Consider the following 19,633-nt stretch of genomic DNA (forward strand, 5'->3'; position numbering starts at 1 on the left):
ATGTCGCGGAGTGGCCCGAAACTCAGACTGCATATCAAAGCGAGTCGGGAAAAGTGTCAGTTCTACAAAGAGTCGAAATATCGTTCCAACACGTGTGGACTTGCCTAATCGAAGTCATGCGAGTGATCATGCACTGTGGAATCGATCCTTAACCATTCATCAGCAGAAGATAGGAGACCTTGCAACCAATGGCACCACTACAGCATCCCTTACCTTGGAAGGACTAGTAAACGTCGACGGATCCTGTGAAGGAACCACGTATCACGAAAACGGACAATCATGGAAAAGCGTTATTATCTTAGCCACGGTGAAGTTCCGACTAATGGACTATGAGGCCAAAATCCAATTAGATGAGAATGAAATAGCTTTAATGGGTAACGTAGCATGCCTCTATTTGAAAGGATATTGCTTCGACCCCAGTGTAGGCGAAGATACGTGGAAAACTAATCCACTCCGCACCTGTGAGGATAAACTTAGCCTGTTATACACTGGCCAAGCCAATAAGATAACTAACCAAATCACCACGGAACAATTGATAGTAGTATAGAACAGCGCAAAAGTCTTCGCAGTAACTCTGCAATTTAGAACTATGGCAAACGGAACACCCCCGCAGAAGTTGTTGCAGAAGAAACCTCACAATATTTTGATCTTAAACCAAAAGTTGATTTACTCCCACACAATGACGACCTTATGGCTTATGTGAATAGCAAATTCCTATAGGTGGAACAAACTTATAACCGAAATATGGATCAATTATATACAGATACTGCTCATAGGAGATGTTTAACACAACGAGAAATTTTACGCACCAGGCTGTTAATGGCGCCTTTAGCGCCTAGTACCCTGAGCCAGCTAGTTAAGGAGAGTGGAGGCTATGTAGGACGGGTATTAGGAGAAATTTTATACATCATGAGATATGTACCTAGGACCGTAGAAATTTATAGGACCGATAAAGGTTACAATGAACTACCAATAATAGTGAATAATCGAACCAAGTACATGGCACCTGTAACCAGGATCATACAGGAACATGCCAAACAGGTAGATTGCAATCGGTTGATGTCACCGTTGTATTTTATAGATGACCGATGGATTGGATTGACCCCTCACCCCATTGAAAAACACGCTCCAGAAGAACTCTCCCCTCAATTCTACCCGATACAACCTATCGGAGCGCTAGATAATTGTTTTCGGAAATGAACGAAAAGTTGTAGATAATATTTTAATAAGACGAGTAGCAGGCCTGGAAACTACCGAACAAGGATTCTCCACGGTAAACTTCTTCGACAGGGAGAAAATGGAAAAACTAGCCCACAACACGACGCGTCAGGTTTGGGGATGAGTCGCCGACATAGGGCTCTTCATAAGTGGTCTTATGGGATTTTACACTATTTTTAGAATAATAAAGTATGCGCTGTGAGTTGTACTGAATGGAATTCACCTTTACCAAACAGTAGGATGCGGAGTAATGAAACTCGCCAGCTTGTGGAACACCCTAACCATGTGGGTATCCTACAGATACCAAAAAGTAGTAGCGCAGGAAAGAACCGGAGCAAAAAGGGACGAAGAAGCTCACTTACAGGAATCAGCTGTACCACCAAGAATATATCCTCGAGTACCTAACCCACCACATTGGACCGACAAATCTAACCAAACGATCCCAGGACAGAAACCGGTTTCGCGAAACGATGTGCCATATAACCAAATAGGACATAGCGCCGCGGTCCGAACCCACCTTCAGTGCGAGCCCACACATAAACTTTCAAATCATGTCCTCATGAACTGTGTAGCAGAAGGATCTCTCGCGAGTATAAGGCGAGACGACCTTTGGTGATCGTGGAACCTATAATCACGATATAATTGAGTCAAGTACGGGCCAAACAGTACCAAGCAGCGAAGGTAGCAAGTCCTGGGACTTCCTAGGCTAGTGAAAAAGGTTATTCCGCATCACACCATCCCGCATCAGGTTACGGCAGGCAAAGGAGCCTCACTGACTGCAGAAGTGAATTATGCACAAACGCGAGTGTTCGCGAGTGCAGTGCGCGGATCAGACGCGAAACTTTTGTTCGCCGAGAAGTGACGGAAATTTTTGTTGGCATTAGGATGCATTACGGATTTTTATTTTGGTTATCATATTGTAGCTTTAGTTGATTGAAAAGTTATGGCACTGTATGCCCAGAACTTTTTCGAAGGGGGGAGTAGTGTAATAATTGCCATTGTGATAATAATTTTATTCATAAAGATCGAGATCGGTCACCCGGTTTTTTCGATATCGATATTTGTCCAACAGAGTAAGCGTTGAATTTAATTTGCGGTTGGTGGTCTTTGACGGCATCACGAGGATCATGTTTCCTTCGAAGTAGTCTAAACAAACGTATCCTGTTGATAAGTAATAATACTGGGAATGCGAAAAAAATGCAAGCTAAGAGTATGCATTTCAGCTCCGTGGACAGGAAGTTCGGCCATATCTGAATAGGTGGGTCCAAAAATGTATGTGGTATAAAAACTGACCAATGACTTCAAGGAAAAGAAGATTTGTCTCGAGTAGGAAGGGTTATGGGAATATTAAACAAAGATGAGACCAATCAAGGGACGGTACAAGGGAGGAGTATTAGGAACAATTTTTTGGACTGGAGAATACGAGAGGGAGTCGATTAATAGGCACGGTGCCGAGCAGTCAGTTTGGGGAGTCGCTGAATGGTCGCGAAAACGGTCTCGAAAGTTAGTTTCGGAAGAGGGTCGCGAAAAGGGCTTTTTTTGGCGATAGAGAGTCGCGAAAGGGAGTTGCGAAAGTCAGTTGCGGAAGAGGTTCGCAAAAAGGGGATTTTGCGATAGTGGACTTTCGGTAAATTTCGGGCAGTGAGTTAATTGTGGTGTTGCGTTTGGTGGCACTCACAACGGGTGTGTATTTCACACGGATACTGTACCAGAGAGGAAGACCAGGACCCAATATAGTATCGTGAGTCGATTTTTTACTAACCTCCATATCGATATAGAGAGAGAGAGCGAGGATGCATTTTAATCTTGTAATAATTACCATTTTAGTTTTGAAATAATTGTCTTATTGTTGTTGCGTCTGAACCTGTAAGAGAATGTACCTGAGTGAATGAGTAAATGAGAACTGAATGATGGGGAGTAAATTAAGGAGTGAGATGAATGTACGATGCGAATGGATGAATGACTAGAGGTGGGCAGGAAAGAAAGTATTATGATGAGAATGCATTTGAGCAAATTAGAAGAGTGCCGTTACTTGAAGAGCCCGGGGTTTGTCGAACTATCTATCTTTGGCCCGGATTGACAGTAGATGACCTATGAAGTGAATTTTGTTTTCACTCACTTTTAGTTATTTTACTATGAGCCTGTTTATTTATGAATGTACTGATTGTTTTACATCATTACAAATGATCGATGTCCAACCTAGGTAGGAGCGTCCAGTCATCCTTCGTCAGCTCTGGGCAATAAGGCAGCACGATCTCGATTTTCCTAATGATTGCTATTTTGCTGGTCACGCATTATTCTGTATCGGTAACCGGTATAATCGCGTACGATTGCAGTGATGAGAGAGTGAACATTTCTACTGTATCTCTCAGAGACGTAAAAAAATGTCCAGAACCAGAATCCGCGTATTTGAGCGACTCCATTTCAGTTAAGATATTGCAACGAAACGAAATTAGGCAGCAGCACGTACGGACTTGTTTAATAGAAGTCACCAGATTGATGTATCACTGTGATATGCATAATAATAATAATAATAATGTTTATTTATCAAAAAATTACAATATTGAATATATCAGTAGTGCTTGAGAGATGCATAAATAAACAATGGCATCACTGAAGAAACAATCGCAAGATTGCTCCTTGTGCGTGATATAGCCTCTAGAAAAGATTCAACAAAATGACAAAAAAAAACATTCATGTAGCACATAAGACAATATTTAAAATAACACAATGATTGGTTGTCAGTTTCATGCAAGATATTACATGATATAAATATCACAGTCGAGTCGGTAAAAGCGTCGCATCCAGATCAAGTGAATAACACGATCGGTTTGAAATCTCAGTGAAACATAATATACATATATCACATTATAAATTATCTAAATATCACCAATAGATGGTTAACAGTTTTATGCAAGGTATCACATGAGATAAATATCACAGTCGGTAAAAAGCCACATCTAGATTCTTATTAGAGATATATGTCATTGTTTTTTGAATATGACAAACAATTTGTTAAAGCTTATAAATTATAACAGGTTTGAATTTTTGCACTTTTTACAGTTAAATAATTTTTTGGAATATATCTCTGTCATAACTATTTAGCCAATTTTTTACTTGTTTCTTGAACTTAATGTAGTTTTGACTAGTTTTTATGGTTTCAGGTAGTAAATCCCAAGTTTTTGGACCCAGATAGCTGCAGTGTCTCTGTCCCACTGTTTTGTTACATTTCGGAACCACAACACTATGTTTTTGTCTCCTAGTATTGTATGGGTGATCCGAGCGTGTTATTTTAATTTCATTTTTATATATTTTCTGCAACATTTTTTGGCAATAGAGTTGTCTAACATCGAAAATGCCACTTTCTTTGTATAAATTAAAGCATAGTCATACTTTTTTGGTGGAAGGAGGACTGTCAAGTTATGTAGACAGATTGGGACCTCACCCGAAAAATTTCGGATGAATTTTTCTGGTGCGAGTAAACTGAGATGATTATTATATATCATTAGTAGTATAAAGGGATCGCCAATTCAGACCCGACTGTCATTTATTACAATATCACATCATCGAAAATGAAAACAGAATTAGGCTCACCATCGGAGGGTTCCACTATTTCTGCATTATTGCTGAATGTATGAAAACCTAATCCTTTTGTAGGTTCCAAAACATTTCGCAAGTACTGATATTTAGGTTAAACCCTAAAAAATTTACCGAATGCAGACATTATCGAGGTGAGACTTGCAGAAATTTTTTGGCCCGTTTGAAGGTAGTGGCGGCAAAATTGACTGTATTAACAGGTATTCAAGCAGTAGACGTCATGAAGGCGAAACAAGAATCGGAAATGGTCACGCAATTCACAATAGGTTTAACAGACCTCTTGCGAAAAAAAGTATTATTTGCCAGCCCTACTAGTCTGTAACAAGCCCTAGATATTGCCGAAAAAGGCGAAATTATAAAAAGTTTAACGAACTCCAACCCGAGGAAAATACTGGAAATCGCGCCAGAAGGAAAAGAACCAGCGCAAATTGGACCCAGCCCATGTACACGCCACGCACAGCATACGCGTGGATTGTTTTGTAGAACGTTGTTTGAGACGTGGTGACGCATATTAAACCTATCCCACGGCCAATACAGTACCAACCTGTGTTCGTGTGGATCAAGTTGTGCTTTCAACACAGTTTCGTGGATCGTGGATACCTATATTTATGCCTGTCTGAAAATTTGTTTCATCACTGGAAGATGGAAAAATTAATTGAAATGGTTAGAGGCTTTCCTGTGTTATATGATTCTTCTCATGAAGATTACATGGTATCAAAACTGAAGGATGATGTGTGGGAGTAGATTTTTGTTGTTGTCGTCTAGCGAGAAACTATAAATAGACGATAACTATCGTTATTTAAAAAAACGATAATAATAATATTAATATTGAAAGATTATGATTATAATGTTTTAATTACTACAAGGTTATGTTGGATGTTGATATGATTGGTAAACTGATTAAGGTATTTTCTCCGTAACAACGTATGAAATTATGGTTATATATTGGTATTATTTTTGCCCTGAGATCTCAAAAATTGAGTAAAGAGACGTACCTATTAATAATATTAAGGATTGTCAACGGAAATGTTACGATAAGAATTAGTTATTTGAATGAATGATCGTTGCTAAAACTATAATGCTCGATATTCAAAGAACACCTACTGTTTGATGACTTGTGTATATTGCTGTAGTTTTTAGTTTTTATTTAATAAAATATTTAAAATGTACAAGATTCGTATTTCATTTGGGTTTATACTGAACACCTGGTTGAACATAAAAAGCAATCTCGCCTGATTCGAACTTACCGCTCGGTTCTGAACAGGGTTATTCCGGTTTGTAACATACTAGACGACGTTTCGGAGTACTCATCCATCATCTCCAGTATAATTGCTCCCTGACTGTTGAGAGGGTATTTTAGAGCGTTCTGAAGGTATGCGGCGAGGTCTAGTAATACAACAACAACAGTATTATTAATTTGAATAAAGACTTCGAGAATTACATGTAAAAGACAAAAAAACTCGCCCATGCGGTGCTTCAATTGCAAGGGCGAGCATCCAGCCAGTTTTTCCGGGTGCCCAGAACACCCCGAAAACAATAAAACGGCCAAAGATGTGCCAAACGACAGACCCGTGGACAGCCAGGCAAAACGTAGTTAGAGGTCTCCCAACAGCCCTAGGGTAGCTGCAGGAAATTCTAACGAAATTCCCAGTCCTGCAGGCCATGCTTGCCGGAAAAAATTAAAAAAAGAGAAACTGAAAAGAACCTATGTCTGAACGACAGAAAAAGAAAAGTAGAAGAACGGAGACTTCTACAAATATGGCTGCAAGCTGCAAAAGTCGACAGAGACCCGTCTCTGTCGCCGAAACCTAAAAAAAAATCTAATAGACGTTAATCCAGCTAGACCAAAGAGACCGGGATTAAGTTATTCAGAACTCGACAGAAACAAGATAACCACGGATGTCGGTATAGGAGAGAGCAGTCAGAGTTTCTATAAGACAAATCCTAATATTTCTAATCGAATTACTAAAATGCCGTTTCGAAAAGAGTGGAATGAAAAACCAAAAGTTTGCGTCTACCCAATAATGATTGCGGGGCCTATTGTGTGCTACTTTTGCCACATAAGTAGACCTAAGGAAACAATTAATCCATGCACTGGTATGTGCAATGTTTGTGTGTCGTGGTTTCAGCTATCGCCTACATCTCATCCACCAAAGCGAACAAAATCAGAATATCGTCAACAACAGTCACAGTGTTTGAAGTGTTCCGAACCTATAATATTCAATAATATGAGTATTTGTAGAAATATTTGTGGTACCTGTGCTGCCGTTCCAGCTCCGCTGCAACGTTGTTTGCGTTGTGATACATATTCCATGAATTGTTGGAATCATGTATGCACTACATGTAGAAGTACTTGGGATCTATGTGAGAAGGTTGGTCAACTCTACCCCAATAGGAGAATTCATTTCTTACCTAACACATGAACAACAAATATTGAGGAGGAGAATCAAAGAACGTTCCACAACAACAGAGTCACATTTACACTTTTGTTTCTAAAGGTCATTTAGATAATGTTATAATAATAATGTTTAGATAAGTACTTCTGGCCCTATAAAAACAGAAGAACCATATATTCTTTAGGTTAGTTTTACTCAAGATCTTGCATAGTGAAGATTCTTGCAATTAGTATATTTCAAAAGTTATAAATATTTTTTTTTCAAAAAGTGTTTCTTTCCTCCGTTTGGAAAACATAATCACCCACAAATGCCATTTCATAAGATTGAGTGTTATATCTCATAACACTTATAAAATATTAGCAATACGACATTCTCTGAAAGAGAAATCTTTTCTCTTTCAGAGAATCATGTATGCCCCACATATTCCATTTTATAAGATCGAGTGTTATATTTCATAAGAAATATAAAATATTAGCAATACAACACCCAACATCTGTTATTCTGAAAGAGAATAATGTACCTTGCGGTTTGAAAACTCATTCAACACATTGTATTTCAGTATGACCTACATATTCCATTTTATAAGATCGAGTGTTATATTTCATACCAAATATAAAATAGCATTACAACACTACACATGTGTATTTCTGAAAGAGAATCAGATCTTGCGATCTGAGGGCACATTCAACAAATTGTTTACCACATATTCCATTTTATAAGATCGAGTCTTATATTTCATAACAAATATAAAGTATTAGCAATAAAACACTCAACATCTATTTCTCTGAAAGAGAATCATGTAAGGTGAAGTGGGGTAAGTGTGTAACAGGGGTAAGAGTGTAGACGGGTCACAGAACGTACTATTTTCAAAAGTTAGACGTGACATCTACCCGAATCGAGTTGAATGATAATGTGTCTTCTATCTAAATTACCAAACTGTTGTAGTTTTCTATATCAGCTAACTGACCACCTGTTCAACATTCATCGGCATATTGTGGCACTGAGTACACATCAAATATCGACAGTCATCATCCTAGAGACTTGTAAGCTTTTGTAAGAGGTGTCGTGAGTAGCGAAGGTAATAATAATTATATTTTATACATTATTTTTTTCATAAAGTCAGGTTTACATAAAAATGACATTTACTAAACAGTTGCCTCGTTAAAAAACCATAACGGGTCAAGTGTGTTCTAATTTTCAGTGGGAAGTGCGTAGTATACTAGGTACACACTTACCCCTAACCCAAAAGGGGAAATTTATCAATCCTAATTTTTATTTCTGGGCAAGAATGGTTAGAAAGTATATTCGCAAAACAACCAAGAGAAGTACGTATACTGACACTTTAAAAAGGGCATTAGACGAAATTTCAAGAGGTGTAACAACACAGTATGCGGCCCACAAGAAATACAACATTCCACAAATGACTCTCAGTTACCACCGAAGGGGACTGAGAGGTGTCAAAAGTTCATCTATGGGAAGAGGAACAGCAATTCCTTATGATGAAGAAGCAAAACTTGCAGAGTGCTTAATAACAATGGAAAAATGGGGGTGGGGATTAACGCGGAAAGATATTTTTAATATTGTTGAGAAGTTTGTCATTAAAAACAATTTCAAGACGCCGTTTAAAAATGGGCGGCCAGGAGAGGACTGGTATCTTGGATTTTCCAAGCGTCACAACTTATCAATTAAAAAACCACAATCTGTGGAATTTTCCAGAAAGAAGTGTTTAGATCCATTTATAATAAATGATTATTTTGATATTTTGAAAAAGCAGTTGGATGCGCTCAATTTACATGATAAACCAAGACAAATATGGAATTTAGATGAAACCAATTTTTGCCTGGATCCGTCCAAAACAAAAATAGTGGGAAAACGAGGGGCAGCTTCCTCACGAACCACCGCAGGTAGAGGAAGAGAAAACACAACTGTGTTGATGGCAGTTAGTGCTGATGGGTTCAAAGCTCCACCCCTGATTGTTTTTAAAGCAAAGAATATGTGGGACGAATGGGTGGCACCACCATCAGAAGAATTTCCTGGAACCACCTATGCAACGACAGCTAACGGCTGGATGGAGGCAAATATTTTCTGAGGTACTTCGAAAAACATTTACTGAATATTTTCGGACCTGAGCGTCCGATTTTATTAATATATGATGGTCACACATCAGATGTTGACGAAAGATTAATTAAAATAGCTCAAGATAATAATATAATTATATTGAAACTACCCCCTCATTCGTCTCATCTGCAGCCACTCGATTTATCCGTTTTTAAGTCATTGAAATCCAAATGGGACAGTGCTCTAGTAGACTGGCAGAGACATAACGAAGGAAGAAAAATACCGTAAAACCGCGGGGTTAGTTAAAGTTATCCTGGCCCAGCAGGATAACTTTAACTAATTTTGGAAAAAAATTTCTCGTGGTTAAGAAAAATAGTGTTCATGACTTATGGCATGAACTTGGCCATCAAGGGATTAGAGAACTCTTTTTTTGCTGAAAGCACTATATTTGCTGGAACTATCTTTTATATGTTGATCAGAATGAATATTTTGGCGGAGCAAAACTACTCAAGTTGATTCGTAGCTGGAAAATTTTGTAGGCAACCATCAATACTGTTAGGTCTATTGACTGTTGTATAATCACTCGGCATTCTTCATAAAACTAGTAGTATCCTGTGAAGAGCGTTAGTCTTAATCAGTTAGTGAGACGCGTTAACAGGTGTTTTTGAGAGACGGTGCTGTTTTTATCGATTTTCGGGTGACTTTGACTCGCTTTTCAAACAACGATTTTAGTTGCTTTCTGAGGATATTAAGGTTAGTATATGTTCACCTTTCATTAGTTTTCCGAAGTTTTCGATTGAGAATAATTCAAACACTGTCATAACCTAACCTAACCTAACCTCTCTTTTCAGATAAAACATGCCATCGAAATATAAACGGGTGCTTGGTAGTAGAAATTACGCCAATTACACCCAAGAAACTTTGGCTACAGCAGTAGAAGCTGTAAGAAGTGGAAACGTATCCCAGAGAAAGGCTTCTCAAGAATTCGGAATTCCAGTTAGCACAATCAAAAATAAATTAAAAAACAGACATAGAAATGCGTATGGTGGTCAGCCAGTATTCACAAAAGTAGAAGAGGAAGCGTTAACGACCCATATTTGCACATTATCTGCATACGGATTTCTATTGGACAAGACAGATCTCCGAAATGTTGTGAAAAAATATCTGGATCGAGAAGGACGCACTGAAAAAAAATTTGCAAATAATCTTCCAGGAAAAGATTGGGTAAAAACATTCCTCAACAGAAACCCAATATTAACGCAAAGGTTTGCTAGCAATATAAAGCGTTCCAGAGCCGAAGTTAATGAAACAGTGATAACAGCTTACTTTGATCATCTGAAAAATGAAATCGAACATGTACCAGCCGATTGCATATGGAATTACGATGAAACAAATCTCAGCGATAACCCAGGTAAGAAAAAAATATTAACTAAACGAGGAATGAAATATCCAGAGAGAGTGATAAACTTCAGTAAGTCTGCAACATCTATAATGTTCTGTGGCAATGCAACAGGAGATATGCTACCTCCCTATGTTGTCTACAAGTCTGACAAATTGTGGTCTACCTGGGTAGAGAATGGTCCTCATGGCACTAGATATAACAGATCCAAAAGCGGGTGGTTCGACACATCATGCTTCGAAGATTGGTTTAGCTCGTTGGTTTCACCCATCCTGAGGAAAACTCCTGGAAAAAGTTTCAATTGGCGATAACTTATCGTCACATATTTCACTGAAAGTAGTACGAGAATGTGAAGCCGAGAACATCAAATTTATTTGCTTACCTGCCAATTCCACCCATTTAACTCAGCCATTGGACGTGGCTTACTTTCGGCCTATGAAGGTCGCTTGGAGACATCTTTTATTTGACTATAAAACACAACATATAAAAACAAGCCTGATTCCCAAAAGTTTATTCCCAACACTTTTGAAAAAACTAGTAGAAAAAGTCGACTTAAAAGGGGGTGACAATTTAAAAAGTGGCTTCAGAAAATGCGGAAATTTTCCACTGGATAAAGAGCAAGTCCTGAAACGAATTCCCGACTCCAAAGCAAATGTACCACGCAATGATGCTGCAGTGGTGTCTGCAAAAGTGAGCGATACTGTACTGAATTTTTTAGCCGAAAAGAGGGGACTGCAACCTGCAGAACAATCTGTTAAGCGCAGAAAGAAAATTCAAGTTGTTGCAGAAAAAAGTGTTAGTGTTCAAGACCTTGAACAACAACAAGCGGCAATTGAAGAAGCGAAGGTCAACAGGGGAAAGAAAGCGCCAGCTAAAAAAACTGCCAATCCAGATAAAAAAACAAAGACTTCAAATAAAAAGAAAGCAAATTGTAAAACTACTAACGGAAATGGAACTAAAATAAAAAAGGCTTCAAAGATTTTAGAGACGGAAAAGAAACAAGAAAACAAAGTTGACACATTAAAAGATTTGAAACAAGGGATTTGCGATAGCAGTACACCAATCAGTGAGGATGTGCACAACCAGAATATCAATCAACCTGCTATAACCATAGAGAGTATGAATACAGCTGGTTGCAATGGATTACAGAAAAAATCTACTAACAAGTTACAAGGAAAATACAAAAAACAGGACTATTATTTCTCAGACACATCAGCTTCTGACTCAAGTATTTGCTACATGGACGAATCTGAATCAAACGAAGAATTTTTGTCAATTGGAGATTGTGTAATGGTTGTGAAGAAAGTCATTGCTCACCAGGACAATTCGATGGATATTTAACCAATGATAACCGCTTCGGATTGGTGTTGATGATGATCAAGGGGGATGAAAATACTTGGCTATGGCCCGAAGTGAGTTGCCGAGTACATCATCATATTGCCAGTGGCGGCTTCTCCTATGAGGCAGATGAGGCAGTGCCTCACCAATAATTTGCAAATTAAATAAATTACAAATTTATTTTATTTTACTATTTGCATTCATTATTATATCAATTAGAATTATTATTAAATTAGTAAAATACGGTCCTGCCGCCGTCCGCCGTCAATTACCGCGTTTCACTATAAATATCATCCATCTCATTTCTGCTTTAGGTGGTATATGGATAGAGGCTTGCCTCTGCGTTTCTTTTTCTAGCGTGTTACAATTATTCTGTATGACACAGCCGAATCTATAAATAGCTTTAAAATGTGCGTAAAAACTTCGTTTTCAGAGGCAAGCCTCGTAAGCGAAATTACATTTTTTGCCCACTTTCCCTGGACTATGATGCCAACATTCCCTGGACTATGATGCCAACTTTCCCTGGACTATCCACAGAGATAAAACCCGGAAAATGCTGACACCTCTTTTATTCCGAACGTTATCTTTCATTCCGAATGTTATCTTTTATTCCGAACGTTATCTTTGTTTATTTGATGACTATGCTTTTGAACCGAACTTTATCTGCATGAATGTGCTCAGATATAATTCATCATGTTATTCATCATTGCTTACTAATATTTTGTTCCAGAATGTTCTTTGATGACAACTATTACGCATAGTATTCTCATATATAAATACTATGACTTATGTATTGTAGATAGTTCAGTTTTCACTTCAGTTACAACACGTTGTTACCTGCTGTCTATTAAATAAAACAACACATAGTAAGAATCGAACTGTTCTTTATTTGTGGGTGTTATTTCATATTCAAGAGTAATTCAACCAAGCTGTCAGTAAACTGTTCTCACAACACGGAGGGGTTCAACGAACCACAACTGCTTGAGGTCCAACGTAATTGGCGCAGTCGTACGGATACCTGTACAGGCAACAAGCAAAACCAATTGCCTGGTGATTACCAAATCTTCAACAGGAGTCACCACCAACAACCACAGTGTACCGAAGAGAACTGGATATTCTCTCTCGACACACAGGGCAGATTCTTGGACTGGATATTCAAGAAGAAGCTAACAACCTTTCTGGACGACCGATTGTCCCTGGACTGGTTCGACAAACAGAAAAACAAAGCAGAAAGCAGACAACCCAAGAGATCCACATACCACACATACAAAGTGAGTCTCTCATTCTCATTCCCTACATTTCATATCCTATATATTTACTCCTTATTTTGTTTTAACTTAGTTGGTTCCTAGCGAATTATAGTAACTATTATTTTATGTTTCGTAATTTGCAAAATCTTGCAAACAAAAACAAAGAATTAACACAGCAAATAAAACAAATTTTTAACGAATCTAATTCTACTTCTGAAGAAGAAAATATAAATACCTTTTATCCAGATTTAGACGCAATAACTCAAGATTTATCAACTTTAAATATTTCTGAAACAACTTCAAATACACCAAACGTAACAATGGTTGACACAAATTATCAACAACTAAGATTATTTTTAGATATAATTCCAACTTTTGATGGAAATGCATGTGAGTTAAATAATTTCATTTCAGTTTGCAATGAAATAATGAATCTGAAGCTATAAAAAAACTTATTTTGAGAGCAATTATCGGAAAATTGAGAGGAAAAGCACTCACCTTAGTCTCCAGTAGAACAGAATTAAATACATGGAATGAAATTAAAGATTTATTGAAACTTTCATTTGCCGATCAGAGATCTTTCACATGTTTACTACAAGAATTGCACAGTTTAAAACCCTACTCAAAAGAAAATTCTTACAATTTTGGTGTTAGATGTTAATATACTAGAAGTTTAATTTTTTCTTCTATAAACAATGATCCAAATTTAACACAATCAGGAAAAATTGCCCAAATTAGTAACATTGAACAATTAATTTTGGTCACATTTTTGAAACATTTGCCACCATTAATTCAAATGAGTGTTAGATTGAAAAATCCAACTTGTTTAGAAGAAGCATTGACACACGTCATTGAAGAAGAAAATTTTCTTTCATTAGTCAATGATGGAAAAAGAAATAATACTCAACAAATCCCATCTCCAAATTTTAAAACACCAATGGCACCAAAACAAAATTATTCACAACCCCAAAGTCACCAACATTATCAAACTTCTAATCAACAATTTCAAATTCAAAACCAATTACAGCAAAACCCTCAATACCAATTTCATACACCTCAAAACAAGACTAATCCAAGTCAACCCATTCAAGTGAATCCAAGACAGGTTCCACAGAAGTTTTTTACAAACAAGCAAGTTTTTGGTAATACTAAACCTAATAATACTAACGTATGGAAACCTAAAAACCAAATTCCATCTCATAGACCTACACCAATGTCAACAGTAACTAAAAATATACCACCAAGAAATGATTTTTTCCAAAGTCAATCTAGACCAACTTTTCGATCTGAAGAAATTCACGCGATTGATCCAAATTTAAATGATAATGAAGAAAATAACTTTGAATTCAGTTATTCTAATGAACAATCATTCTCGGAATCAGAAAATGATCAAATTGATGAAATACTAGATCCAATAATAGAAACTGAAGATGAAAATTTTATTTTAACAGCCTATGGAAAGGAAACCACTTAGAAATTAATTGCAGTGACAATAGAAAGTTACCTTTCATAACAATAGAAGGACATCATAAACCATTAAATTTTCTTATCGATTCAGGCAGCCATATTTCTTTAATACATCCAACTATAGCTAAAGAATATTATTCAGAATACATATGTATCAAACCGAATATGAAAAACATCGTGCGGACAACAGTTAGCTAAATATGAAGCTCACATTCCCGCATTTTCAGAATTTCAAATCAATGAAAAAATTGTATTCACTTTATTTGATTTTCATCCATTTTTCGACGGATTAATAAGTTTTAAAGATATTAAAAACATGGGTTTTAATTGGAACTTACAAGAAGGTTATTAAATTAGAGGAAATGTTAACCTACCTGTTAAACAATGTTCTCCTTCAGAATATAGTTTATATAGTATTAGTTTAAATGAAAATGAAATTTTAAGAACAAAGCTACCAACTAATGCAACAGTTGATGGAACATACTACATTCCATATAAAGAGATAAATGAACATTGCTTTATACCGGAAAGTATTACAACAGTAGAAAACGGTTATGCAATTGTGGAAATTCATAATATTAGCATTAAAGATACTTATGTAAAAATGACATCACCATTAGAAATGTATCCTTTAATAGATTGTGAACTTTTTAAAACCGAAATAATTAATTCGAGTCCATATCCCGATTCTGAACAAATTGAAAATTTATTAAGATTAGATCATCTCAATGAAGAAGAAAAATTCAAAGTACTTAAATTATGCAAACAATTTCATACCATATTTCAATACCCAAATCAACCCCTATCTGCAACAACTCAAACCACTCATGTAATCAAAACCACTGATGATGAACCTGTTTATACCAAATCTTATAGATTCCCAGAAATTCACAAAAAAGAAGTTCAAGACCAAATTCAAAAAATGTTAGAGGACGGAATTATTAGAAATAGTTCTAGCCCTTGGTCAAGTCCTATTTGGATTGTTTCAAAAAAAACCAGATGCTTCAGGAAAACCAAAATGGCGTATAGTAGTCGATTATAGGAAACTCAATTCAAAAACTATTCAAGACAGATTTCCTATCCCAAATATAGATGAGTTGTTAGAAAAACTAGGTAGAGCCCAATATTTCACAACACTAGATTTAGCTAGTGGATTTCATCAAATCAGATTGCACCCTGATAGTATTGAAAAAACGGCATTTTCAACAGAAACAGGACATTTTGAATTCCTTAGGATGCCCTTTGGATTAAAGAATGCTCCTTCAACATTTCAAAAAATGATAAATGAAACTTTAAAATCCCAGCTGAATAGAATATGCTTAGTATACATGGACGACGTTATCATTTTTTCTTCAACTTTGGACGAACATATCAAAAACCTTAAAGAAGTTTTCAAACAATTTGATAAATATAATTTGAAAATACAATTAGATAAAAGCGAATTTTTGAAAAAAGAAGCTGAATTTTTAGGTCACATTATAACAACTGACGGAATCAAGCCAAATCCGAGAAAAATTGAAGCAATAACAAAATTCCCAATTCCTAAAACACAAAGAAATTAAAAGTTTTCTAGGAATGATTGGTTTTTATAGAAAATTCATTGACAATTTAGCTGAAATTACAAAACCTCTTAAACTTTGTTTAAAAAAAGGTAAAAAAGTAGAACACACAGCTGAATTTATTGAAGCTTTCGAAACCTGTAAAAAAACTTTTATGTAATGATCCTATTTTACTTCATCCAGATTTTTCTAAAACATTTATACTGACCACAGACGCAAGCAAATATGCTATTGGAGCAGTTTTATGCCAAGAAGGAAAACCAATTTGCTATGATAGCCGTACTCTAAATCCAAATGAAATAAATTATTCAGTCATTGAAAAAGAAATGTACGCTATAATATGGGCAGTGAAATATTTCCGACCATACATTTTTGGCCGCCATTTTAAAATTAAAACTGATCATAAACCCTTAAAATGGTTAGATAGTTTAAAAGAACCAAATTCTAAATTAGTTCGTTGGAAATTACAACTATCTGAATACGATTATGAAATTGATTATATAAAAGGAAAAGACAACATAGTTGCAGATGCACTATCAAGAAATCCATTAGAGAACTCATCAATTATTAACGAACCAGGTGATATAGATGAAATTATAGAGGAATTCATTGATGAATCCGAAAATTATACATCTACAATTCATTCTGCAGAAGAAATGCCTTTACTTACTTTTCCATATGCAGATAAACCCCTGAATTATTATAAACATCAAATGATTATAAAAATATCTGACTCATCACCTGTACCACTTTGCATAAGAGAAAAAATTTTTGATAATCAAAGATATTTCATAAATCTCAGAAAAAAGTACATGGAAGAAGATTTAGAAAAATTCGTAAATGATTTAGTGAACAACATTACTTATTATTTATACTTCCCAGGCAAAGAACATGAAAAGTATTTTCTGAAATTAATTCAAGAAAAACTAATTAGAATAAATTCCAAATTGATAATTTGTTCCAGTAAAGTTAATGATGTAACATCAGAAAAAGAAAAATTAGATAAAATGAATTATCACCATGTTTATAAAACCGGACATAGAGGAATAGAAACAACTATAAACTCAATAAAAAGAAATTACTATTGGCAAAATATGGATAGAGACATAACAAATTATATAAACAATTGTAACATTTGTCAGAAATCAAAATATGAAAGACAACCAAATAATTTTGAATTTTTACCCGTTCCAATAGGTACAAAACCATTTGAAAGTATTCATATTGATGTTTTGTCAATATCGAAAGAAAAATTCTTCACTTTAATTGATACATTTTCAAAATTTGCGCAAGCCTATTCAATAATGGGAATAAATGGAATAAATATATTAATATATTAGATGCTCTTTTAACATTCATATCACACTATGGCGTACCGCATACTATTGTTTGTGACGGAGGTTCAGAATTTAATAATCAAAATTTTCTTGATTTTTGTAAAATTCATAAGATAAATGTACATTTCACAACACCTAAAACCCCAATTCTAATAGTTATATAGAAAGATTTCATTCAACACTATTAGAACAAGTAAGAACTCAGACTAGACAAAATCTAGCAGAACCTTTAAGTAACCTCGTTAAATATTCATTGTTACATTATAATAATTCAATCCATTCAACAACCGAATTTACCCCCTTTGAAATTGTTACCGGACATTTTAATACAAAAGATCCATTTGACCTAGCAGAAAACGATGTTATATCAAAATATGTTCAAGATCATAAAGAGAATCTTCAGAAAACGTATAAAGATATTAATAAAAAACTAAATGAAAAAAAAAATAAATTGCAAAAGATAAACTCGAAACGAACAAAACCAATGGATATATCCCAAGATGATCAAATATACCATAAAGAACAAACACGAGATAAACTAGCTTCAAAATTTATAAAAATATATCTCATTACTCAAACAGATAATAAAATAAAAACTGAACTCCAAATATTCAAAACATAATTTGAAAAAACGTAAAAAATATTAATCTATTTTTTTGTATTATTTCAGATGATTCTATTGGTCATCATTCTCTCATTTATTATCTTGCCTTACCTTAGCGAAACATCAATTCAAAAACTCAATAACCCTATTCTACCCATAAACTTAGAAGAAACAAAGATTATTGTAAGTAAACATACTTTTGTCAGTTATATGAATATTACAGAACTTTTAGAGATGAAACAAAATTTAGACTTCCAATTAAATTTTATTAACGAAAAACAAAATGTAAGCTATCAGTCAGATTTGTTACTTAGACAATCAAATACAATATCTACACAAGTTGATCACCAACTACAAACAATCAACCCACATGTTATGTCCAAACGCGGATTGATAAATCTCGGAGGAAAAATATCTAAATGGTTATTTGGTACTCTCGATAATGATGATGGTGAAAGAATTAATACAATCCTCAACCATTTAAATAAAAACGATCATTTATTACAAGAGGCAATTAACAGTCAAATATCTATAGCAAAAGAATTCATGGTACAAACTAATCGAACATTATTTCAAATCAGGTCAAATATACTTATAACAATGAATTTAATAAATAAATTTGAGAAAGAAATCAATGAAATAAATGTTCTTCATTTAATTATTGATTCTTTAATTAATTTCCAAAGTCAATCAAATCCAATTATCAATGCAATAACATTTGCTAACTTTCATAGAGTTCATCCAACATTTCTCTCGATGGAAAATTTAAATACAATTAAAAATAAAATGAATACGTTATATTCTTCAAATCAAATAGCAAATTTCAAAAATCAACATAGTTACTATACCTTCTTAGGAATCCAACTAATGTTTACAAAACAGAAAATTGTTTTCCTAATACATTTTCCAATATTGAGTCCCATTCCATATAAAACCTATTTCATCTATCCTATTGCACTTCAAAATAAAATCATTCCACCTCAAAAACCCTACCTTATTTTGAATGAGAGAAATGAGCTATACCAATATCAAGACGAGCCATGTGCTGAAATTGAAGATACTTGCTATTGCCAGAACAAACTTCAAACAGAAGAGGATTGCACCGTAAAAATTATTCTGAACAATGATGCCACCAATTGTTCAACTGTCATGGTACACCTAGACCAAGCCATAGCCAATCAAGTGACTCCAGACAACATCATTTTCACGACACCTTCCAATATCATTCTAACTGAAAGCTGTTCCATTGAAACACACCATGAGGTACAACCTGGAAGCTACCTCATTACAATTCCAAAATCATGTTATATTCTTGTGGATCAAGAAAAATTCATTCATGGAAACTACGAATTATCCCCAATGACAGTGATAAAACTTCCATCACTGGATATCTCCACTCTCTCTACAAGG

At 35.2% G+C, this 19,633-nt stretch overlaps 1 protein-coding gene across 1 annotated transcript; it reads left to right on the forward strand.

Annotated features, from left to right (window-relative positions):
• The first annotated feature begins 10,127 nt into the window (after nucleotides 1-10,127).
• Nucleotides 10,128-10,979, forward strand: LOC141482510 (uncharacterized). The gene has a single exon (XM_074175943.1). It carries the CDS (start codon nucleotides 10,128-10,130, stop codon nucleotides 10,977-10,979), a length of 852 nt encoding a protein of 283 aa, XP_074032044.1.
• Nucleotides 10,980-19,633: the final 8,654 nt, after the last annotated feature.

This window comes from Leptinotarsa decemlineata, unplaced genomic scaffold, assembly GCF_025532065.1.
Source record: "Leptinotarsa decemlineata unplaced genomic scaffold, Ldec_3_MD MMD2_P_RNA_scaffold_14, whole genome shotgun sequence".
In the NCBI taxonomy this organism is placed as follows: Eukaryota; Metazoa; Arthropoda; class Insecta; order Coleoptera; family Chrysomelidae; genus Leptinotarsa; species Leptinotarsa decemlineata.

Coding starts and splice junctions, on each gene's coding strand:
- LOC141482510 (XM_074175943.1), top strand. CDS start 10,128: ATGCCATCGAAATATAAACGGGTGCTTGGTAGTAGAAATTACGCCAAT.